This window comes from Podarcis liolepis (genome assembly GCF_965112155.1).
Source record: "Podarcis liolepis genome assembly, chromosome: 10".
Taxonomy (NCBI): domain Eukaryota; kingdom Metazoa; phylum Chordata; class Lepidosauria; order Squamata; family Lacertidae; genus Podarcis; species Podarcis liolepis.
Genome location: NC_139562.1, coordinates 23,871,261 through 23,896,295, shown reverse-complemented (window position 1 = coordinate 23,896,295; position 25,035 = coordinate 23,871,261). Strand labels below are relative to the sequence as shown.

The window sequence follows — 25,035 nt, the reverse complement described above, 5'->3', positions numbered from 1 at the left end:
AAAAGCGTTCAATGTGGTGCAATGCAGACTTATTCAGAAGTGAGTTCCAAGGAGTTCTAAATAAAGGAGCACAAGACTGCAAGCCCTGGTATTTTCCAAAAAAAGTACACATTTGCCTGAGCACAAAAAAACTCAGGGAAAAAAGAAGTTATTAATGGTGATCATTGGAGTGCAGCCCTGTGCATGTCTACTCAGAAGTAAGCCACTATGGTGTAGTGGTTTGAGTGCTAGACAAGGACCAGGGAGACTGATTCAAATGTCCATTCAGCCACCAAGCTCACCTGAGCTAGTCCCTATCAGCCTAACCTACTTCACATGGTTGTTGTGAGGATAAAATGGAGGCTGTGTGCTGCCTTGATCTAGTAAATGAATAAAACAAAGTCTACATGAATCCAATGGGATATTCCCCAATTAAGTCTGTACTGCTCAGCGGCAGGAAAAACATCAGGAAAAACTTTCTAACAGTAAGTGCTATTCGCCAGTGGAACAGACTCCCACGAGAAGTGGTGGCCTTTCTTTCACTGGAGGTTTTAAGCAGAGGTTTAATAGCCATCCGTCACTGATGATTCCTAAATTGCAGGGGTTTGAACCAGCTGAACCTTGGGGACTCCTTCCAACTTTTCAGTCCTATGATTCTACACAGAGCACACATGAGAGCAAAATGCCCCGGGTTCAATCCTGTATGAGCGCGCCTCTTGCTTGAAACCCTGGCCAGCGGCTGCCAGTCCGTGTACACAACACCGAGCTAGATGCATAAGCAAGCCGCGCCTCTTCCTTTGCTCCGTCGCCCTAGCAACTCGTGGCTTTCGGTTTCGTTTCTCCCTCAGGCCGGGGAGAGATCACGGGAGGCAGGGGCGGAAGTGGAGAGGTGGGGAAAGGGACGGTGGTCGTCGTCTCCTAGCGAAGGCGGGAATCGGGCGGGTCTCCTCCTAGTAGTAGCGGAGGAGGAGGAGGAGCAGCAGCTTCGGCCGGAGCGCCGGCCTTCTGCAAAAGCTGACCCTCAGCCAGCATGGACCGCTACACTTCGCAGAGGCTGGCCTCCCTGGCCCTGCGGGAGCTGTGCACGTCGGGGGGCTGCCTGCGCCAGGACGAGCTGTGCCGGCGCGTGGCCCTCGGCGTGAGCGCGGAGCTCCTGGGCCCGCTGTTCCAGGACGCGCGCAAGTTCACGGTGGTGACCCGGGAGGAGGCCCCCTCGGCGGCCGGAGGAGGAGGAGGAGGAGAAGAAGATGGAGATGCCCAGGTCGTGGTGGCCACCACCGGGGCGCGGCTGTGCCCGGAGCACGGCAGCGGGAAGTGCCAGGGCGACTGCCGGCGGCTGCACGTCTGCCGCTACTTCGTGGGCGGCGGGTGCCGTAACCTGGACGGCAGGTAAGGCCGGCGGAGACCCCCTTTAAACCCCCCCAAAAAATGCTTCATCGCCGGCGTGTTTGTTCGGAAGCAAGACGCACCCCTCGAGTTAATGGGGTGTTTGTTTTTTTACTCCATAGGGAGCGTCGTCTAGGATTGCCGTGGGTGGGGAGCGGAGGGTTGCTATTGAGGAAGGGGGTCGTGCAAGCGGGGCAGCGACCCCACTCCCGCAAAAACTAGGGCTGCTATTGAATGAGCTTTGTTCGGACTTGCTTCCGGGTAAACTTTTGCACCCAGGGTCGGGACTGCAAGAGAATTGCGGTGCGTGGACGGGGGAAGCTGAACCGGTTTGTAGATCCCGAGCCGTGTAGCCGGATTGGGGCGGGGCGAGGGAAGTGCCGGGCAGCCCCGAGTTGTTGTTCAAGAGTGAATGTTTGATCTGTGGGGGGCGAGACTCCTCCGTCCATCTTCCCCGACTTTTAAGTGTGGGGCGGAGCTTCTCTTGCTACCATTGTTCGAAGTCCCAGTCTCTAGTGTATGTGGACGTGTAAGGAAGTACGTACGGTTTTAAACGTTCCCTTTTTTGCATTCTGTTAGTATGTGCAATGGAAATAAGTTGAGTTTACCTTCTGTAGAGGGTTGCATAATTTTGAAGAGACAAAAAGAGGACACATTTGCCGACGTTTATTTTTTACTATGGAACACCATGAAAAGGAGCGCGTGTCCTGTAAAAAGAGGACATATGGCAACCCATATGTGAACATATTTTTACCAAAAGCAAACTTTTGAAAGAGGATGGCTTTCTTCTTCTTTTTGCCAGTATGCAAGTCATTCAGGTTTTTCACTATAAAAATTAAATTTGGTGGTCTTTGGTAAGGTGTCTCTGTCATTTTAATTTAATTTTTAAATGGAAGTATTTAGCTTGCTTTTGTTATGCCCAATTCCCAAAGACTTAAACGACCAGTCAAAGGACAGTTTGTGATTATTGCTGCCATTAGTTTTACAGTACATCATGTTTGCATACTATTATTAATGTCTTTTTCTCTAGACGGGACTCAAGGCAACTGATAGATAAAAATAAGAACTACTGAAAACGTAGGGAAAAAAACTCAAAACCCTAGCAGGTTCCTATAAGGGAATGCAGTCCTTCAGATAGTTTGGACCTAAGCTGTATACAAGTACTAATACATAGTGCTGTAAAGGAAATTGCAACTTTGGAGTTCATGAGTTGTTTGTGGCTGCTAAAACTACCACCATCTATCTTTCTTTTTTGCTATGTTTTTACCTCCTTGCTCAGGAGATCTTAAAACATAATGTGAACTCATTTTCCATGTTAGTCTGTTGCAGCAAAAACAACAGCCTTACAATGTCTTTAAAAAAAATAACCTTTTAAAATTATATAAGCCTTTGTGAGACTGTCCACTTCATTTTGCTTGAACTCATGTGACACTGATTGCTTTCTCCATTCATTTGTCCTGTCCTAATCATGCACTTCTCCTTTTTCAGGCATCTCTCGAATTTAGGGTAATTCAAGATGATGAAACTTGATAAATTGGGCTTTAAAAAACAGAACCCATAGTTTTACCTTCAACCTGTTTTTAACTTACAACTTTTAAAATTTTGATGTATATTTTATGTTCTGTGGAAACCCATTTAGAGGTTTCAGCAATTAAGCTGTATATAATTTTTTTAAAAAAATATTATCCAGAATGCTGTTAGACAAAGATTGCTGGAACTGTAGTCCTATATGTATTTACCTGGGAGTAAGCCCCAATAAACACTTTGATATTTATTCCAAGTAAACCTGCATAGAATTGGGCTGCATGATTACCTTTGGCTATGAACAACATGCAGCTTCAGTTCATCTTTGATGGTAAAAGCAGAATGCAATTACAAGCATGTTTAATGTTTTCGAAATTTACAGGAAGCCATGCAAGTTCATCCATGACTTTCATTCACCCCATAACCTCCCTGTCCTAAAAGAGCATGGGCTCGAAAGCTTAAAGGATGATGAATTGTGTCAGCTTCTGCTTCAGAATGATTCTTCACTCTTACCTGAGGTGAGGACTTTCACTCATGAATGATGAGACTTTTAATGAATCTCTAAACAACCAGTGAGCATACCAGATATCTGGACCTTTGGACCCTTCAGAAACTTGATTAGAGAACTCCAGCTTGTACTTCCGTTAATTTATTTTAAATGAAAGTGATTAAACCATGTAGCTGCGGTGTTCTAGCAGCTATTGTAAACTTGAGATAGCCATTATAATGTGTGAGCAAAACCAACCAGCATGTTGTGAGTTGAGCTCAATGTGTTTCTTTCCTGGTGCAAGGAATGTGCTTTTTGCTTGGCTTAAGAGAGATAAGGAAAAGGTTACAATATGCCCTGCCTAAAGCATTGCAAGAATGCGATGAAACCCCTCTTTAATGATTTGTATGTGTATGCATCCCCCACATTCTTGAAAAGGATATGTCAGGTATTTGTGTTACTACAGCCTTGCAAGTACAGTGGTACCTTGGCTTAAGTACTTAATTCGTTCTGGAGGTCCGTTCTTAACCTGAAACTGTTCTTAACCTGAAGCACCACTTTAGCTAATGGGGCTTGCCGCTGCGCCGCTGCTGCACGATTTCTGTTCTCATCCTGAAGCAAAGTTCTTAACCTGAGGTACTATTTCTGGGTTAGCGGAGTCTGTAACCTGAAGCGTTTGTAACCTGAGGTACCACTGTAAGTCCTTCAGAAATTACTAGTGCAAATGCATGCCTCTTTGTTGGTTATATTTGGTTCCAAATGGAAGGAGCATGTTTGGTAAATCTTCACTGCCTGATTGTCTTTATAGGCAATTGGCTGTTTACAAGGTTTGTTGTTACTTAAGTTAGTTCTGCAGCTTATGATATTTCTGATGTTCTGGAGATGTTCTCCACTTCAGAGTGGTGGAATACAGTGGAGAAGTCTTCACAATTGCTTCCTTGCACCTGTTTGGCACTTCAGTGGCATCCGGTTGACCACTGTGAGAACAGGATACTGGCTTAGATGGGACACAGGCTTGATCCAGCAGGCTCGCTCTATGCTAGTTGAAAACATTTTTCATTAGGGCATTCAGTGGCCTTAAATTGAATTTAGTTGATCTCTGCTATTATGGCTGGTTCTCTTTTGTTCATTTTTAAGCGGTTTGTTTATTTTCTTTCTATACATTTCTGCCCAACAGCAAGTCAAGGAAATGTACAAGAAGATGAAAAATTAAGGCAGATTTAAGATTATAATACCTTGAGTTCAAGCACCAGTAGTAAAGGCGAATGCTGGGTTGCCTTGAAAAACCATATTGAAATTATGAGTGGAAAATAAATAATAAATAAGTTTATGGCTCAAGGGCCTCGGTGTAGCTGGATTTCTCAAATTGAGAAGTAGTTAAGAGTCATTGGACGTGTTGTGTGTTTGATAATGAAACGATGGTTGGGGAACAGCTGTTGCTCAGTAGTAGAGCACCAGCATTTTATACAGAAGGTCCCATGTTTGATTCCCAGCAGCTTCAGGTAGGTGTGGGAATGTTTCCTGTCTGAAATCCTGGAGAGTTGCTAGGCAGTACTTCGTGAGAAGGACCAATGGTCAGACTCTATATAAGATGTATTAATTGCCACAGGATGCTATGATGGGCTTTGCCATGAATGTTTGGAGGAAATGGGTCTACAAGTGCTTACTTCTTAGCAGCAATAGCTGGGAATGAAATGGCCATGATTGGAGGGAGTGTGTACCTGGAGCTGATGTCAGTTGCCATCTTGCCTTGGGAACTTTCTTGAAATCTCACTGGCTATTTAGTCCAAGACAGGGTGCTGGCTAAAATATGCTGCTCTTGTAATCCAATTACTTCCATGTGTTTTAATGATTTTATGTACAGTGGTGCCTCGCAAGACGAAATTAATTCGTTCCGCAAGTTTCTTCTTCTTGCGAGTTTTTCGTCTTGCGATGCACGGTTTCCCATAGGAATGCATTGAAAATCAATTAATGCGTTCCTAGGGAAACCGACTTCAGACCAGGTCCGGGGACAGTGTGTCCCCTGACCTCTTCTGAAGGCTGGGGGGGGGGACAAGGGCTTTTCTTCCCACCCCCAGCATTTTAAAAAACCCCGGGACAGCGGAGGGCTTCTCCGCTGTCCGGGGCGATTTAAAAGCCCCTGTGAAGGCAGGCAGGGGGGACAAAGTCTTTGCTCCCCCCGCCTGCCTTCAAAAGCTGTCCGGCCAAGGCTTCGCGGACCTCTGCCCGCCTGCCGAAGCCTGCGCGCGCTGACATTAGTGCGCCCAGGCTTGGCGGAGACTTGCCCGCCTGCCGAAGCCTGCGCGCGCTAACATTAGCGTGCCCAGGCTTCGCGGAGCGCTCCGCCAGCAGCGGCAACGCTGCCGCTGCTGGCCGAGACTTGCCCGCCTGCCGAAGCCTGCACGCGCTAACATTAGCGCGCCCAGGCTTCGCGGAGTGGTCCGGCAGCAGCGGCAGCGCTGCCGCTGCTGGCGGAGACTTGCCCACCTGCCGAAGCCTGCGCGCGCTAACATTAGCGCGCCCAGGCTTCGCGGAGCGCTCCGCCAGCAGCGGCAACGCTGCCGCTGCTGGCCGAGACTTGCCCGCCTGCCGAAGCCTGCGCGCGCTGACATTAGCGCTCCCAGGCTTCGCGGAGCGCTCCGCCAGCAGCGGCAGCGCTGCCGCTGCTGGCGGAGACTTGCCCGCCTGCCGAAGCCTGCGCGCGCTAACATTAGCGCGCCCAGGCTTTGCGGAGCGCTCCGCCAGCAGCGGCAACGCTGCCGCTGCTGGCCGAGACTTGCCCGCCTGCCGAAGCCTGCGCGCGCTGACATTAGCGCTCCCAGGCTTCGCGGAGCGCTCCGCCAGCAGCGGCAGCGCTGCCGCTGCTGGCGGAGACTTGCCCGCCTGCCGAAGCCTGCGCGCGCTAACATTAGCGCGCCCAGGCTTCGCGGAGCGCTCCGCCAGCAGCGGCAACGCTGCCGCTGCTGGCCGAGACTTGCCCGCCTGCCGAAGCCTGCGCGCGCTAACATTAGCGCGCCCAGGCTTCGCGGAGCGCTGCCGCTGCTGGCGGAGACTTGCCCGCCTGCCGAAGCCTGCACGCGCTGACATTAGCGCGCCCAGGCTTCGCGGAGCGCTCCGCCAGCAGCGGCAGCGCTGCCGCTGCTGGCGGAGACCTGCCCGCCTGCCTCTCCTGCCTTCAAAAGCCGTCCGGGATAGCGGGAAGCGCTTCCCTGCTATCCCGGACTGCTTTTAAAATGCTGGCGCTGGGGAGCAAAGCCTTTCGGCCCCGCCAACCTTCCAGGACCTCTTCTGAAGGCTGGGGGGGAAAGGCTTTGCTCCCCACCGCTAGCATTTAAAAGAGGTCCCCGTTGATTTCCCTATGGGCTTTCGTCTTGCGAAGCAAGCGCATAGGGAAATTTGTTTTGCGAAGCACCTCCAAAACGGAAAACCCTTTCGTCTAGCGGGTTTTCCGTCTTGCGAGGAGTTCGTCTTGCGGGGTACCACTGTATTGTGGGTGTAGATTCTAAAGTTTTGGTGCAAACTGCAGTGTTTTCAGGTGTGTTGTCATTGTTCTGATGGGGAAATAAAATAAGTAAGTTGGAATGGAAGGCAAAGATTGGCACCTGTGGCATGTCATCTCTGCTTCACATTTGCTCAAAAGTAGAGGAAAAATCATCTTGGGGGGTTAAGCCAGAGGGCCCTTGTTTCATTTTAGTAATACAGTGCTATTTTTCTAGAAAAAGTGGTGGTGGAACTCACCATGAACACCTCCCCTGTTCTCTTAGAATGGCAATGGTGCCCACCTGAGAGGTGTCACAACTGAGTTCTGGCTGGAAAAAAAAGCCTTGGTAATAGAGATGTGAAGCCTCCATCCCCACCCCCCAAAAAAAACCTGGGTTGGAGAAAAATTTAATCCACCCTTTCCAAGACTTCACATTTCTAGTAACAAGTATTCTGTTACAGAACATCTGTTGTGTTTGAATATTACTGTTTATTCAAGTGAGTTAGTAATGAAAGTTATCTAATTTTGCCTGGCAGCAAGGGATAAAACTCTGCAGCTTGCTTCCTCTTAGGGCATAGGCAGTGTTTGAAACAGATATATAAGCTAATTGCCAAATGGCAGCTTAAACCTAGGTTATGGTCGTTGCAATGGAATGTCTAGGCACCCTTTTTTACCATGAAATTCGTTATTTATTATCAAAGCAGTATTCAACACACTAAAACATCAAATAAAACAATCCAGAATAAAAAAATTCAAGCTTCAATGAAGATATTTCAGATCCTTCTCTAAGTGACATTTTGCCTTCCCCATATCTATATACCTACTTAATTTATAGAGCTGCCCCATAGCAGATGTCCCCTAGGAAGCCAGTGTGGTGTAATGGTCAGAGCATGGGTCAGCAACCTTTTGCAGCCGTGAGCGGGTCCACCGTCCCTCAGACCATGTGGTGGCCCGACTATATTTTTGGGGGGAAATGGACAAATTCCTATGCCCCACAAATAACCCAGAGATGCATTTTAAATAAAAGCACACATTCTGCTCATGTAAAAATACGCTGATTCCCAGACCGTCCACGGGCTTTAGTTTGCCTACCCCTGGGTTAGAGTGTCAGACTAGGACCTGGGAGATCAGGGTTGAAATCCCCACTCCGTCATGAGGCTCACTGGGTGACTTTGGGCCAGTCACAGCCTCTTAATCTATCTCACAGGGTTGTTGTAGGGATTAACTGAGGAGAGGGGTGAACCATGCTGCTCCCTGGAGAAAAAAGTGGAAAATACTGCATTTTCTGGCGTATAAGACTACTTTTTAACCCAGGAAAATCTTAACAAAAAGCGGGGGTTGTCTTATACGCCGGCTACAGCAGCATCTCCTGCAGCAACTCCCCACCAAAGGATAAAACAACAGCAAATTAAATCAGAGGACACCAAGCTCTCTAGATGAAGCGGAAATACGCTTGAAAATTGGCACCAGAAGCCCCCGGCCACTGGGAAGTGGAGCGGATTTCCAAGCCAGACTGGAGACTGGTTTTTTAATTTTTTATTTAGTGTGCGTTGGAAGAGGGGTAGTCTTATATGGCGAGTATATCTCAAACTCTATATTTTAACTAGAAAAGTTGGGGGGTCGTCTTATACGCCCAGTTGTCTTATACGCCGGTAAATGCAATAAATAAGCTTACCTGCGTAAGAAAGCTGGAGAGGCCAGCCAGGCGGAGATGTCCATTGCCAATCTGGCGTCCAGAGATCTCCACGTGGCACCTGGGGGAATTTTGGAACACTGGGCTGAGTAATACTGACACAACTAAAAGCCACAACTGAAAAGTCACCATGTTGGCAACTAGATTTGTAATTCTTAACATACTGGGCCTGTACGATAGGTTGGTAATGACACACATGGCAGCCCCCATGACTGCTGATTCTAGACACAGAAAGGATGAGTCCAAGAAAGCCAAGTTACTTATTGCTCAAAAGCTTTTCTCCACAGATTTTGAGAATTCGTCATTCCTTATACTAAGTCATAGCTTCTAACGCTTGAGCTCATGTAGCCAAAACAGCACCACCCATGCACAAGAAAAAGGTATGAGCAGACGAGGTTATCCCCAAGGTTTCCAGTTATGCAAAAAACCTTTGGGCGGGGGGCAGAGAGCCCATTATAACTCATTGGCATGGAATGTTGGCTGACTAAGTTGGGATGTGGAGACTGACAGCCAGGTGGGAGGAAGTATAGAATGAAGAGACAGGAAAGGGAGGAGACACTCCGAATCAGGCCAATAAGGACTGAGCATGTTCAGTGAGTGCTGTGACAAGACAGAAAACAGATATGAATAGAATGGAGCTCTGATTTTGTTACAGGGCCACATTCGCGTTGCTCTTGCTCCTTGAAAACATTTAGGCATTGCTACTCCTGTGTTTACATCTTACGCTAGTCTATTTGCTTTAAATGAATTTATGTGTCTTGCTTTTTTTCTTCTTCTCCTCCTTTTTGTTGTTAGATATGTCCATACTATAACAAAGGGGGCGGGCCCTATGGATCTTGCACCTTTAAGAAGATCTGTGTCAAACTCCACATTTGTCAGTACTACCTCCAAGGAGAGTGCAGGTTTGGGAGTACCTGCAAGCGCTCACATGACATTGCTAACTCGGAGTGTTACGAGAAGCTGGAGAAGCGAGGAATGAGCCACACCACAATCACCAAAATTCCCTTGATCTACAGGAATGCATATGACATCAAAAATAGCTCAACAGCATCAACTAGCAGAGGTAGAGTGCTTCATTCTCTTTTATAACACTATAGAAATCCCCAATATTGCTAGTACAGTAGCTGCTACTCACTGTGAACGTCAGGAACAGAAGGTTAATAATTATAATTATAATAGTATTATTTATACCCTGCCCATCTGACAGGGTTTCCCCAGCCAGATCAATATAGCAATACTGTAAATATATTGATAATCTTTTGCCCAGTGAAGGAGATGGGGAGGCAGGGTCTGTAGCTCCTGCACTGCGAGTTTTAAGAGCTATCTTGGCTTGCCTTCTAAGAAAGGAGAAGAGAACCTTTCAGATAAAATAGTGGGGCCATGTGACCAATTATTAAGTTGGCCAGCAGTTTGGAATTGTGAACATAGGAAGCTGAGTTGTACAGGAAGAATAAACATTAAATGAGTAAAATAAATATGGCATAATAGTTGGAGACAGAACACTGGTCTGTTTCAGCTAATTGGCCTTTTTCACATCAAAGTAATCTAGAGTCCTTGGAAAGAGTTTTAACAACAAAACTTCTTTGTGGGCTATAGCCAGTTTCTTTAAATACACCTCTGACTGATAAAAGCTCATTAACCAGAGCAGCTGCTTTCACAATGAGTTCTTCATTGTGAACATGACCTAATGTTATATATCATACACTTTTTCAAAATATACAAGAAATACCCTTATAAAGGACGCAGATAGGAAATTTCACCCATTACATTCTCCCACTCTTCCCAGGGCTAGAACAGCATAACCACTACTTTCATGAAACATAATTTGTAATAGCTGTGAACCTGCTACCTCCTGTGACTAATTATTAGTAATTGGAAACAGATGTTACAAGAATGCAGATTGGTCAGACTTGCTGTTGAGTCCTTTAGGATTTACAGAGCTCAAAAGTAGAAACCCGGTATGCCTCACATTTACGTAATGTTACATGGGGATCTTGCCCTTTGTACAAAGACCTGTGTACTTGTTCTGTAGCAAAAAAAAATATTTTTAACTCCTCAGGAGTAGGCTTGCATTAATTAATTGGGCTTCCATGATGTGTGCAGAGATTTTGCTTTGATGCTCACAGAGCAAACATTCTAGTCTCTTCTGGTTTGTCCTAAATACGTTAAAGGACAAGGACATAATAAGATGTATAACATCAACTGATTGGCCAATAGTGGAAATTATCAATACAAACCTGCCATCTACAGAATTGAATGCATTGTTTAAGTTGCAATGGTTGTGCACAATATGAACAACTGCCTCAATTAAAATGTCTAGTTGGCATGACTATTATTCAAGCACTGACTTGAGGAAGACAGCTCTTAACTGGGTTTTCAGATCTCGAAGTACTCAGGAACCCAGAGCAGTCAAGACGTTTATTTACTAAATTTATATACCGCTCTTCATCTGAAAATCTCAGGGTGGGTCACGACATAAAAATACAAAAAGATAACCCAAAATACATAATAAAATAAAAACAAACCAATAACCCCCTTCCCACAAACAGATTAAAAAAGCCATACAGTGTTCATCAGTCAAAGGTTATACAGAAATGTTTTCACCTGGCGCCTAAAGATATGTCATGATACTAAGAACATGCAAACAAAACAAAATGTTGGAAGAAGTATTCATCATACCAGTTGAAGATTACATGCAATAATTTTGGGTTTACTTGTAAAGCCTACAACCCACTTGCACGGGCTTTGCAGTCCAATTACCGGGTGCAGTCCGCAGGTTGTGAAACACTGAGCTAGAGTCTGTGTTTTCCTGCTTTCTCAGAAAGAAAATTGAGCAGCGGTCAGATACCCTCAACCACAAACAGCAGCGAAGATTCAGATTTTATATGCTTATACCACATTAGGAAAAGTTGTAGCTTTCAAGGTAAGTGTAATAAAACCTGTGGTGGGTTCTATCAAGCTTTTCTTTTGCATGTGTGTGTATGTATCACTGTCCGTCCCCCGTCCCCCCTTGTTTTTATGCACTTTCAAACTTTGCAAAAATGACCTATTGCCATCATTCCCTAAGAAATTATGATTTAAGCTTTATTATTTATTTCGCCTTGAGCCACTTGAAAAATAATGTCGGCTAGTTTGCTAGCCTCTCTCTTTTACTTGCCCCTGCCTGCCACAGATGTACTTTGAAGAAGATCCCTTTACTTTATTCTGCGCTTGAGCATATGAATTGAGTGGTGTCTCTTAAATGACCCAACATGGACTGTATGCAATAAAGATTCCCCTTTTGCCGGGGTAGGGAATCTCTGGCCCACAAGCCAATATTGGCCCACCAGGGGAGTCCAGTTTGGCCCATGAGGCCATTTCTCCTCCAACCCTGCCAGCGTTTAAATCATCTGATGTCAATGTGTGACATCAGATACTGGCTGGGAAGGCAAGTCTCAGTCCTGCTGGGTGCTGGTTTGCTAGCACATTGCCTGTGAAACAGGCCCTGGCATATGGCAAGATGAATGAATACTGAATGAGAGTACAGTATTGCTGGATGCTGCTTTGCCAGTGTCAGATGATTGACGTATGGGTGGCCCCACTCACATGTCATTGTTGACCCACAGAGTGACGGGAGACAAAGATCTGACCAGCTTGGTGGAAGAGGTCTCCCATCCATTTGTGATGGGAAAGTATTATTTGCAAATATTTAAGCATCCTTGCTATTCTGTTTTCTACCGTGTTGATTTATTAAGTGTTTACTAAACTTATTAGTTTACTTTTGGGGCTTAACACCCCCCCATGTTAATGGCCCAAATTAAGACCTTGTTATACCAACTGCTCAGTATTCTCAGTAGAGAGGTTACGATAAGTAAAATGTTTAATGTTGAATGTGTAAGTTTATGTCTAGAGCAGCGTTTCCCAAACTTGGGTCTCCAGCTGTGTTTTTGGACTACAATTCCCATCATCCTTGCAACTGGTCCTGCTAGCTAGGGATGCTGGGAACTATAGTCCAAAAAAACAGCTGGAGACCCAAGTTTGGGAAACACTGGCTTAGAGGTCATTAGATGTACTACTGGATGTTTAATGGTTCTTGTATTTTTATTTGTTTAAAAACAAAAACAAAAGTTTCAAAAAAAATTCCCTCTCTCAAACCAACTTTAAATAAAAATGTGCAGCTCTTCTGTTGCTCCTACAGTAGCATTAAGTTTCTGCACTTCAGCACCATATTGTAAATGGCTGGCTGTTAGATTAACTGCAAGGTGACTAAGCTGCCCATATGACTCACTGCAAAGTAGGCTGGCTGAATTGTCAGCAGGCATCAGTAGAATCAATTCTAATAGAGACAGGGAAGTATTAATACCTTTATACTGGCAGGGCTACATCTGGACTATCATGCCATCAGCAACCATTGCACCCACCTGGCTGCTTTGGAAGGTGAGCCAGCAAGACCCTCTCCCAGAACTGCTCCAGTTGTTATGTAACTGGTTTAGACAATATCTTCAGCCTGATCTGGCTCATGTGTAGCAATGGGGGAGTATAAACCTGTCCTCCCCTCCCCCTTGGTCCATCTGGAGATGGCATGTTCCTATTAGTCCTAAAATCCAAATGCTTTTACCTGTGCATAATATAACCTGTAGGCCAGTTTTGGGTGTGCTGTCCTACATTCCATGCCATGAACAAGGTCCAGATGATAGGTGTTTACCTTCCTCTTCCCTTGCGGTTCTTTTTTTCCTTTTGTGTCATGTCTCTTGGTTTGCAATCCATTATTTTAAACTGCAGACCACCTTGAGTGCTTGAGTACACCATATGAACGTAGTAACTTCAAATGATAAATGTCTTGGTTGTATTTGCATGTTTAGTATGAATGTAGATAAATCAATCCTAAGTGAGCCATGGATTTCCAGGCTTCCCTCTCCTCAACTGGATGGAGACAACTGGTTAAATGGAAAATTCTGAACGCCTTCTCCCAGCTTTCTCCCTGCAAGCATTTGTCGTTCGCTTCACATCCTGTATATTTAGCACCAGCCCCTCAGTGTTTCTTCTGTAAAGCCCATGGGTAGATGCCCAAGGGTTCTAACACAACTTGGTTTTATTTGTCTAGATAAGTGTATTCGAGATCACTTCCATTTGCCATACAGATGGCAAATACTTAATGGGACCCAGTGGAAAGATCTGAAGGATATGGAGAAAATTGAACAGGCCTACTGTGACCCAGTTATTGACAGGTATAGATACATTAATAACACGTTCTTGTTTGGCTCTGAATTTTAGTGGTACAGGTCTCTTTGCTGTTTGTTTATATTTTATTTAGTAATTAACTCTGCTGGTGGATTACTACTTGAATGTTGTATTTTGTCTTTTTAATGGCTTAACTGCTTTTGTAGTGCACAGAGCCTTGATTTAAGCTGGTGGGGAAACATTTGAAATTGGCTTAGGCTTCATGTGGGGAAAAGAACCAAAATGCATTGTGTGTGTGTGTGTTTGGGCTCTTTTAAAGGCATATTTGTGCAGTCTTAGAAGTCATCTTAGATTCATGGAAGTTTTGTTTTTTTCATCTTGATGTTGAAAGGGAGGGTTCTAGGTCTCAAGATGGCAGAATGGGATTTGCAGTTGTGGCACCTGCATGCATTTTTAAGACTTGGGATATGATCTGACTTTAACTGTGAATAATATCCCACTGAAAGTGAGGGCAGATCCACACCGTACATTTAAAACACGTTCAACACACATCTGAAGCACATGCCTTCACCCGAAGAATCCTAGGAACTGTATATTCACCTGCACAGAGCTGCAATTCCCAGCACCCTTAACAAACTACAGTTCCCAGGATTTTCACTGCAACATCATTACAGAACTTCATGGAGCTAGTCAAAATTGACTAGTCACTATTGTTAGGAAGAAAGCTAGTCTGGGGAGGAAATAAAAGCAGTAGTGCTGCAGCAGTAGCCAACTGGGGCAGTGCATCTGTGAAAAACAATCTAAGCTTCAGGGAGTTTTGGGGAGAAGCACACCAGCCTCCTGGAAACTTCTTCATGAAAAAGGGAGAATTTGCAGTACAGCGTCACTGCTTTAAATGCTTTTAACAATGGAATTACTCTTGGTTAAGGGTGGATTAAAAAAAAATCATGCTTGCTTGCAGAAAGTAGCAGATCTCGACATTATTAGTAGTAAAGAATATTTAGTTCTTTGTAAATCTTTCAAGTGCACTCTAAACCCCCGCTCAAAACCCAATTGTGCACAGAATTGTCTACAACAGCGCTGCAGACATCGTTTTCTCCAGTATGACTTGTGGCACTGCCAAAATCAGACGGCTCTCCACTGCATCTTCTGTGACCATGGCGCCTCACTATATTCTCACAACTGATTGGATCTGGTATTGGAAGGATGAATATGGGGTGTGGAATGAATATGGAAAGGAAGTAAGTAACATGGGATCATGCTGCGCTGAAGCAAGTCATATTGTGGTGACCCTTTTTGAGCATTGTAAACTGGTGCAGATAGACGAGCTTGAAATCTAGTTGACATCCCTCTCTTAGTAATTGTCTTGCTTCACAACCTGCTGGAACATTTTTTCTGCGTAGTCTTCCTTGAAGTAGATCAGAACTCTGTTTAAGACCATAGCTGTGGGTCAGATTTATTTATTTATTTGGAACATTTCTGCCCAGTCCTTCAGTATTGCTGTTCCCAAAACAAAATAGGAAGCATTTTCTTTAAAAAGTGCAACAAATAAAGCAGGAACGGTGCTAAACAAAAAACAAAAATAACCAAGAGCCTTCTTGCTGGTGTTGCCACTGTTACAGAATGTTTTCCCCAAGGAGGCTTACCTGGTTCTGCCTTTGCAGTCTTTTTGGTGCTAATTGAAGATCTTTTTAGTTTCTCAGTGGAGTTTGTGCCTTTCGACTACCTGATTCTGCCGAAGTTTGAAAATCTATTCCACTTAATGGAGAAACACTGTCTTGCTTTCTAGTCATTCCTTGCCTCTCTAACGTTTTGAGCAGTTGTTGCAAATCCATCCCATGCATGCTTGCTTATAAAGGGTGAATATTTTTTTGTACAGTCCAATATATCTCACGCTTTAGACCCCTGTAGATTGTAAGGTTTCCTCAAAGAAAGTTCTTGGCTATCTATTTTTTAAAAGGGATGTGATTTCTTCCCTGCTGCTAGGATGTTGATCATTCTGCCGCCACAGTGTCCTGCTTTGACTTGGAAAAAACCTATCAGTCTGAAGCGTCTCCAACACTCACGTTTTCAGCTGGAAAACACAAATACGAGCTTGATTTCAAAGGTAAGTCTCATTGAATCAACTGAGGTGTGCTTAAATACAATCTGCTGGAACAGGGGCAAGGAACACTTTGTGGGCCAGATTTGGCTTGGCATGGTTCCCAGTTTTGCCCACCTGTGAGGCGTTCTCAAAGTAAAGGAAGGATTGAACTGATTAATAAGAATACACACAGAGGATTGAACTAGCAAGACTCTGGGAAGGGTGCGTATAATAGTCTCTGTCCACCCCCTGGCCCAGGTCGTTTTATTCACAAAAGAACTTTTTACAGAGTGTTCGTAAGAACCAATCAGATTTCTTCTGAGCATTTCAACAAACCCCACGTGGGGACAAAGTTAAACTACCAAAATTAATTAAGCACGCATACTTTTGAGGTAAACAACACAGAACTACAAAGGAGTGCATTTGGCAACCCCGGAGGTGATAAACAAGCAATATACATGATAAGAAGGATGGCCAGGAAGACAGCGATCATTATCACCTTCACGCGAGATCTGTTTTCTGGCCCTAAGATTAACATATCAGAAAAGCTACATCAAAGAAACCTGCCCACTATCTTTATGGCCCAGGATGCCTGCCTGGCGAAGCAACTGGAAGCAACTGGGCTGCATACGTGACTTGTCAAGAAAGAGAAATGGGAAGTAGAGAAAATGGCCAGAGATGCAGAGGGTTGTGGGATTTGATCAGAAATTATTGTCAATGAATTAAACCCAGTCAACACAGCACATTCATCGTGGGCACAATGGCTTGATGCCTATTTAATAATTCCTCATAGTAATCCCACCTGACCCCACACTGGATATTTGCACTCCTACACACCTGTCAAATGTGATGTCAGGTGTGCAGCAGGTAGAGACACAGCTGGATCCACGTCATGCATCATATCCATGCAGATGTCTAGTTCTTTGGAAGGCTTTGAAGTGCATTCCAAACCCTTTTTTTAAACCCTGATGTTGACAGAATTCTCTTCCCTGCTGCTGGGGGAAGCTCTACCCATAAAGAAACCATTAGTTGATAGGTGGTGACTTCAAAGTCTGCTGATCAGCCCTGCACAGGGCTCTTCGTGAGTCCCAAATCCCATGAAACATTGCATGATGTCATTGTGACATCATGTGATTGACAGGGACAGGTGTGTGGCCTCTTGTCATATTTGGCCCATGGGAGGTAGGGGAGATAAGGATCTGGCCCTTACATGGTGCTGCCATATACTGAGCTAGACCATTGATCCCACTAGCCTGGTAATGTATACTTAAAAAGCTCTCCATAGCAGAGGTCCTTCCTAGCCATGCTATCTAGTATCTTTTTTTTACTGTAGCTGCTGGAACCTTCTGCATGCAAAGCATATGCTCTACCATTGAACTAAGGTCACACAATGGCCACATTCAGATGAACATATTTCCGCCTAATAAACCAAGGTATGAATGAGCCTTGTGTCTCTGCATGCAGCCCTTTACTTAGGTGAGCAAACAAAATCAGGTGGACTTCTTCCAAGCCATGGCTTGATATCCTTGCTTGTTCTGAAGTTGGTAACCATCGTTTCCTGGTTTGGACTATAGTCAGTTGTTCCTTGGTTCATTTCAAAGAAGAGAGAAGGGGCTGCATGCATAGCCAGAAGAGTAATTCATATTTTGTTAAGCCAAGATAGAATAATTCCTCCTGTTGAGCAGAGGGCTTTTTGTTCTGTTTATGAGAAGGCGGTGGTCATTTCTGGGTGCTTAGATGGCTTCTGTGATACAGGTATAGAATGGACCTTGCATGGAGATCTATCTTCTAAATCAGGAGTAGATAATCTCTGCTTCAGAAGCCAAATAGGCCTTCTTTCTATTTTGCCCCATATGAATTGGTTTCACGTCTGCTTCATCAGCCAGCGATGAAGTTTGCTGCAGATTATATTCTAAAAGATTTTGAAGGAAGGAATGTTCTCTAGAGGTTTTCTGGCTCTTCTCAGTTTTAAGTTATAAATCGGAACCAGTGGTGTTCAGATCTCTTTTAAGAGGGAGTATAAATGACTTTGGCAGCAGAATATCTTTTTAAATGGAATAAATGTTTTTCTGTGTGTAAGCACTGTTAAATATTTCTGTGGCTTCCCCCTCCTCCCCAGCCATGAAACAGAAAAACCTGCGTTACCTGACAGAACGAAGTGTTCGAAGACGACCAAAGTTTGTGTCTGTAAAGGAAGTAGAGAAGAAGAAGAAAAGGTTGGTGACCAAAGTCTGTACTGTATAGAGATTATGCACTACAAAGGACATCAGTGAGGATTCCAGGAAAGAAGGAAGCATCTAATCCTTGCTGTCTGCCTTTCCCATTGTCGCCACAACCTGTAATAAGGCCTGGCCACTGTGGCTGTTCCATAGTTTTGAGTTCAACAATAGAGAACAAAGTGCACAGGGACAGACCCTTTGAATAAAGGAAATCCTAAAACACCTTTTGCAATAGTTGAGAGTACCAACCAATCTCAGTATTTTGTCTTCTAGGTTTTTCCCCCCTTCCTGTTGTGGACCTTTATTTTAAGCGAGAGGTCTGCAACTAGAGGCTCCTGGGAGAGCCTGTCCTCTAATGTGAGCCAGTGTAGTGTCGGGCTAGGATCTGCGAGACTAGGGTTCAAATCCCTACACAGCAATGATGCTCACTGAGGGACCTGGGGCCAGTCACTCACTCTCAGCCTACCCTAATTCACAGGGTTGCTGTGAGCATAAATGAGGAGGGGAACTCTCTAAGCTACATTGAGCTCCTTTGAGGAAAGGTGGGATATAAACATAAATAAATAAAGGATTCTGGAAGGAAAAGAGGTGTGGAGAACTTCATATCCATGGCAGGAATGTGCCTTTAGGGCTGGCCCAGCTCTCATCACTTGCTTTTCAAACCAACTTCCTAGGAAACGCGAGTTGCTGATCAGGGTTTTAACCACCTGATTAGACGGAGAGGTTATGATTCTGGCACGGGTGTTTTGCTGTACAGGAGCTTTAATTCCTCCTTAATTTAATTGGTGTCTTAACACTTGGTTTTAAAGGCAATATTCAAAACTTGAATGTGTTCACTTAGCCACATTTTCAGCAGGTGTGTGTTCCCCCAGCAGCTTAATATTATATGTAAGCATTAATTCTTAATTGCTTGATCTATTCCCATCGCAAAGTGGGGCCAAGCAGTCAACAGGAGACGACACGCACATTCCAGCTCACTGGGACCAGTCAGCCTTGCCAGAACTTGGATATAAGGTAGGATACTCTGAAGTGTGTGGGGTCAGGCTGTCCCTGTAATGCCTCAATACACAATATGACATCTTCCCTACTGACATTATGTCAAGATGTGCAAGATGATGATTAGCTTCTGCCAAAGGGAAAGGGCAGCTTTAGCACTCTCCTTGGCAGATTCTACGCTCCAGAACTATTCGCTTTTACTCACATCTTTTCAGATTAGTTTAGTCTGATTATTGCAGAACCATAATTTGTGTTTTGGCAAGTTGATAGGATGAGAGATGTGCATTATTATCTATTTCCCTCCTTCGTAGCTTTCCTTTTCATCCCTCATGGCTTCCATAAAGTGATATCTAACCTATCCAATAATATTCAAGAACAAAACCAGTAAAATGGGAACATTGGGGGAGCAATGTTAGCAGTTATGTACCCCTTCAAAGAATATAAATGTTTTGCCAGTCTCCCAAAAGTCAGGAGAAATGCAAGATGCATTAGCCAAATGGTTTGTGAAGATGCAAGAGGGGTGTGTGAGGATACAGCATTCAATACTGTCTTTGAAGGGTTCCCTGACTTGATAAGTGTTCCCTGACTTCTCCCATTCAGGAAGCCACTGCACCCAAGAATTAGGGTGAGTGTAGATGAGAACTCTGTGCCTTGCCATTCAGAAAGGTAGCTAAAAACCCACTGTGTGATAGCAGGGCTTATATCTGTGTTCCATATCTAGTAACATCCTGTTGCTGAACAACTGTGTTTACAAGGAGCACATCTCTCAAGCCTGATACCTTCTATACTCCTGAACCAACAGATAAAGATTAAAGAATAACAAAACAGGTCATATTTTAAGAACGCTTCAGCATCAGTAGTCTTATACTTTGCCCCAGAGATGAGGATGACCCAAGATATTGTCCTTTAAGTGTCTGGTCAAAAACCTATCTCTCCTTCTCCTCCCGCCATCACTATTGAGGGGCCCTGCACCTCTGGCCTGCTACTCCAAATCTTCTTTATGCACATTTGGAATTACCTTTGCTGCATGGGCTGCTCTTGCTGCCGTTTTCATGAAGCATCTTTGTACCTTTTGCCCTGCAGCTGATCACCCTTCTCCCATCTTCCAAGGAGTACAGAAATGTCCAGGTTAATTTTCAGCGCACGATGCCAAATGCATTGATTACGAGCGTCAAAAGAATCCAGAATTTGGCTCTGTGGGAAGTATATCGGTGGTAAGTGCAAATTCATTGCTCTGGTGTTACGTAACTGGGTTGCTCTTTACTTTTCCAAAGCCCAGATTTACTGCTGCGTAGCAGAGGTCCGAAAACATTCTTGAGTGCTGGATTGAAGTCCTCTTGTGTTCCTCAGTGTTTAAATACAGTGGTGCCTCGCAAGATGAAAATAATCCGTTCTGTGATTCTCTTCGTCTAGCGGTTTTTTCATCTTGCGAAGCAAGCCCATTGACGGATTAGCACTATTAGCGGCTTTTAGCGGCTTATCTGCTGATCGGATCAGCTGATAAGCGGCTTAGAAAAAGGGGGGGAGGGAAAAAAACCAGCAGGAACTCGCAAGACATTGTCGTCTTGCGAAGCAAGCCCATAGGAAATTTGTTTTGCGAAGCACCTCCAAAACGGAAAACTCTTTCGTCTAGTGAGTTTTCCGTCTTGCGAGGCATTCGTCTTGCGGGGCACCACTGTACTCAGGCAGTGTTCATAGAATCAGAGAACTGTGGAGTTGGAAGGGACCATGAGTGCCACCTCGTCCAACCTCTTGCAATGCAGGGATATTTTGGTGTTTGGGCCAAGTAAGAAGATGATAGGACAGCCATGCCTAAATTTATTGCAAGCGTCTAAGCTTGGGATAGATCCAGGACCATGGTGTTGAGGAGGGCAGGGATGGGGGCAGTTCCAAGTCGTTTTTCCTTGCCATTTCCCCATCTATCCTCCCTCCTTTTTGTTTCCCCCTTGGGGAAAACATGCACATATCCAACCAGCCCCCTCTGAGGTCTCTGAGATACTGTAGGTGTGCAAGTATCCAGGTGGTTGATTTTGCACAGAAGCTTTGAACTAGGCCACGGTCCATTTTGGAAGTTGGGAGGCTGCTTCGCCACCACGGTACAATGTTTGTGCCTGTGCTTTTGCTTCACAAAGACCCTGACTTGTTTGTGTGTAGATTTCAGTTCTGTTTCTTTTGCCCTAGTTGAAACAGGAAGCAAAACTGAAAGTAGTAAATTATGTTGCTGTTTCTTTTCCTCAGAGTTTTGTCTTGTTTGCTCTGTATATGAAACCTGTTTTGATAATCTGCTCCAAGTGACTGCTTCTCAGTTTTGGAACTGTGTTCACATTGCTATAGGAATATATATGTGCCTCTCATAAGTGGCCACTATGTTTTCTACATATGCTGATTGGCGACATCTATAATGCTATCTGGCGCCATGTCAGAATACAGGAGTGTTGCTCTCTTGATTATTTCTTAATCCAAGCACATCCCTTTAGACTTGAGGTGGAAGAAAGTGATCTTAAGATACTCGAAAGCAACTTCTGACAGGCGCCATGCATGCATTTAGATATTGGATCTGAGCTCAAAACACTGTTGAATTGTGTAAAATCACATTAGTGTGGTTGGGTTGAGCAGTTGGAAGGGAACAGGCAGCCCTTATACAAAGCTCCTATATTAGTTATGAATGTTTAGCCTCTTGCACCAAAACATATGACGATGACTTAAGAAATGTGTGATTTACTTGCTTATTTACAGTGCAGTCCTAACCATCCATACTCAGAAGTAAGTCCTGTTGAATTCTGTGGGGCTTATTCCTGTTGAATGAAGTTAGTGGTACCAGGGTTGCAGCCTTACTGTATGTATAGACTGCTTGGATCCACAAAGGCTTCCATAGTGGTTTGCAATAAATAATCATAATCATAAATAATGTGTAAAATCTAAGGGCCAGTAGGCAAAAAAGCAAGACAGCAAAACATCAGAGCAAAATACCTTTCTCAATCTTAACTGCTGAAGACACAAAGTAGAAAATGCAAGTTTTCATTCACTGAGAAGATGGAGTTCTGAACAGATGGGGGCACTACAGAAAAGATTCATCATTGATGCTATCTGGAGCAGGGCTGCTTTGGCAAATCTTGAGCCCTGGGTGGATGAAGCTTATGCTAAAGCAGTGCTCTCTCTTGTCAGATCCTGGGTGTTTCTGCATTAGGGAACTTTGAAATATTTGCTTCTTTGTAGGCAGAAAGAACAAATGAAGAAGGCAAATGGGGGAAAGGATGTGGATGAAAGACAGTTATTTCACGGGACCAAAAATGACCACATTGATGCTATCTGCCAGCAGAACTTTGACTGGAGGATCTGCGGCGTCCATGGCACAGCCTATGGCAAAGGTAACTTCATTCTGTTAAAACTAAGAAGGAAAAGTGGATTGTTTATAATTTAAGGGTGGGAAAGGGTGGTTTGCAAAGAAGGGTGGGACTTATAAGGAAGTATGCTTTAGATTGCAGCCTTAGAGGCAGGACAGTGAGCAGCCTAGCTGGGCAGCTGATGTGAGAAAACTTGAAGAACATTCTACTTTTTGGCCTTACAGTAAAGCTTCTATTGGATGATTTGCTAATGTTACATCTGCTGTACCGCCTTGAACTAATAGTCAGTAGCCTTACTCTGCGCTGCTTCTTTTTTGTCTCTTTCCACTCCCTCTCCCCTTTACAGGAAGTTACTTTGCAAGAGATGCTTCATATTCTGATAACTACACCAAAAGCAATTCTTCTGTCAAGACCATGTTTCTGGCCAGAGTGTTGGTTGGGGAGTTTACGAATGGTGTGTCTTCCTACCTCCGCCCTCCTGCCAAAGACAGCCAGAACTCAGTCTTCTATGATAGTTGTGTGAATAGCACCCAGAATCCATCCATCTTTGTCATTTTTGAGAAGCACCAGATCTATCCTGAATACCTCATAGAATACAGAAATTAGGAGGAGCTTTACTTTGGAGCGTATAACGTTGCTTATCTGTCTTGTGGGCTGCTTTCAGCAGACATTTTATATTAGGACTGTGGTGTTTTACTTATTGAGATACAGATGTTTTAAAAGCTTTCCTGGTTAATTTGGGCAGCCTTTTTAAAAAAAACAAACACCAAACCATAATTGTTTTAATATAAGTTCCTGACACATCTGTGGGTGGTAAGCACCCCATTAGAAAAGACCTAATTTCTCTTTCACAGGAGGGAATAACTTCTTTGAGATAGTCTCAAAGCAATTCTTCCTTCACCACAGCTATTTTTTTATTTGTGAGCATAAGATTTGATTGATTAATCATACAAGCTTTAATTGACTAAGACTGTGTTAGTGAGAGGGACGTGGGAGGCGCTGTGGGTTAAACCACTGAGCCTCTTGAGCTTGCCGATCAGAAGGTCGGCGGTTCAAATCCCCGCGATGGGGTGAGCTCCTGTTGCTCTGTCCCAGCTCCTGCCAACCTAGCAGTTCAAAAGCACGCCAGTGCAAGTAGATAAATAGGTACCACTCCGGTAGGAAGGTAAACGCCGTTTCCATGCGCTGCTCTGGTTTCGCCAGAAGCGGCTTAGTCATGCTGGCCACATGACCTGGAAAAACTGTCTGCGGGCAAACGCCGGCTCCCTCAGCAAGATGAGCGCCGCAACCCCAGAGTCACCCGCAACTGGACCTAACCGTCAGGGGTCCCTTTACCGATGTTAGTGAAGTGCAACAGGTCTTATGTGAAACCTCTTGAAATGGTTGCATAATGACTTGCTACGCAATCCAGAGATCCCTGCCTCCATTTCTACCTGCCCCGCTCCCTGCAGGATGCACCTTGAAGCTTGATATCATCAGTGCTGCTTGTGAGTGTCATTTATTTTCATTCTCAACAGTGGAATATTTTGTGTGGCTTGGGTCAGTAGTACTTTATGACTCTAGGCAACGACTGCTGTTTTCCACCAGCAAGCCAAATGCCTCAGCTTACTCTCCTATGACTTTTCTGCCCTTTTATTTTAGCAGTGTTGATTCCATTTCTCCCTTGGGACGTTGTAGTTTCTCCTTCCTTGGAGGCTTTTAAGCAGAGGTTGGATGGCCATCTGTCATGGGTACGTTAGCTGAGATTCCTGCATTGCAGGGCTTTGGACTAGATAACCCTTCCAACTCCATGCTATAACAAAATGGACTCACTAGGATTTCCCTTTCCTGAAACAGTACCCCCTTAGTTTATCAGCATGACACCCTTCATCATAAGCAACCTGGGGAAATCAGTGTTGGAAAAGTTTCGGAAACTCGCCATCGCATATATACATGTGCTATATCAACAAAGGTGGCTTTAATCTGGCTGCAATAGTTTGGGCATGCGGAAGCTAAGGAACAATCGGGAGATCACTACAAACTCTTGGCTGTACCTCTGAAATCCTGCCCTTTCCCAACCCACTCTTGAAGTTTAGCTGGTATAGCTTGGTGCATATAGTTGGCTGGATGCATCATTTAACTTAAGCCCATTGAGGGGCCTAATTGGTTGAATAACTGATTAATACTGGGATTGGTTTTTTAAACGGCTCAGTTTTTAAGCAGTGAATGTGTTTTGCTGGTCTTGCGTTGAGTTCCTCAAGACACTGTTGAAACTCTAGTTGACATGCTCTCTAAGCTATAGCTGTAAAACATTTCAATATAGTGAGATTCGAATGGATACTGTCTGGTATCATTTGGGTTGATCCTTTTCTTGCAATGCTTTTAAGTGAATTAAAAGGACTGGAGTTAGAAAAGCTCCTGAGTTTGTGGTGCTGTTTTTGCTTTTTAAGATCTCTGTTTCTGTGTTCCGTAAGTTGCCCAACAGCAGGTCAACACCACTTAATGTTCATTTGGCATCAATTGATATGCTGCATACAGGATGCGAATTACATTGTTGCAAATAGGGCTGTAGAGAGCAAATAATATTTGAAGAAAGAGGAGTAGAAAAGAGTGGTTGTTGGTTGGCATTAACCAGGATAAAGTATGGAAGCCATTAGTTTATGGGCAATCCAGTAAATAACTTTTCTTGAAAAGATGTTATTTT

At 44.4% G+C, this 25,035-nt stretch overlaps 1 protein-coding gene across 2 annotated transcripts; it reads left to right on the top strand.

Annotated features, from left to right (window-relative positions):
• Positions 1–788: 788 nt before the first annotated feature.
• Positions 789–24,745, top strand: LOC310687187 (protein mono-ADP-ribosyltransferase PARP12-like). Of its 2 annotated transcripts, none has more exons than XM_083462011.1 (12): positions 789–1,368; positions 3,272–3,407; positions 9,346–9,613; positions 11,372–11,473; positions 13,634–13,757; positions 14,774–14,951; positions 15,697–15,817; positions 17,913–18,009; positions 18,945–19,026; positions 20,092–20,222; positions 22,225–22,376; positions 22,699–24,745. In XM_083462011.1, exons 1-12 carry the CDS (start codon positions 1,010–1,012, stop codon positions 22,956–22,958), a joined length of 2,010 nt encoding a protein of 669 aa, XP_083318137.1. In that variant the 5' UTR covers positions 789–1,009; the 3' UTR covers positions 22,959–24,745. The 2 variants fall into 2 exon arrangements, with proteins under 2 accessions (XP_083318137.1, XP_083318138.1); XM_083462012.1 differs by lacking the exon at positions 789–1,368 and adding an exon at positions 1,704–1,902.
• The last annotated feature ends 290 nt before the right edge of the window (positions 24,746–25,035 follow it).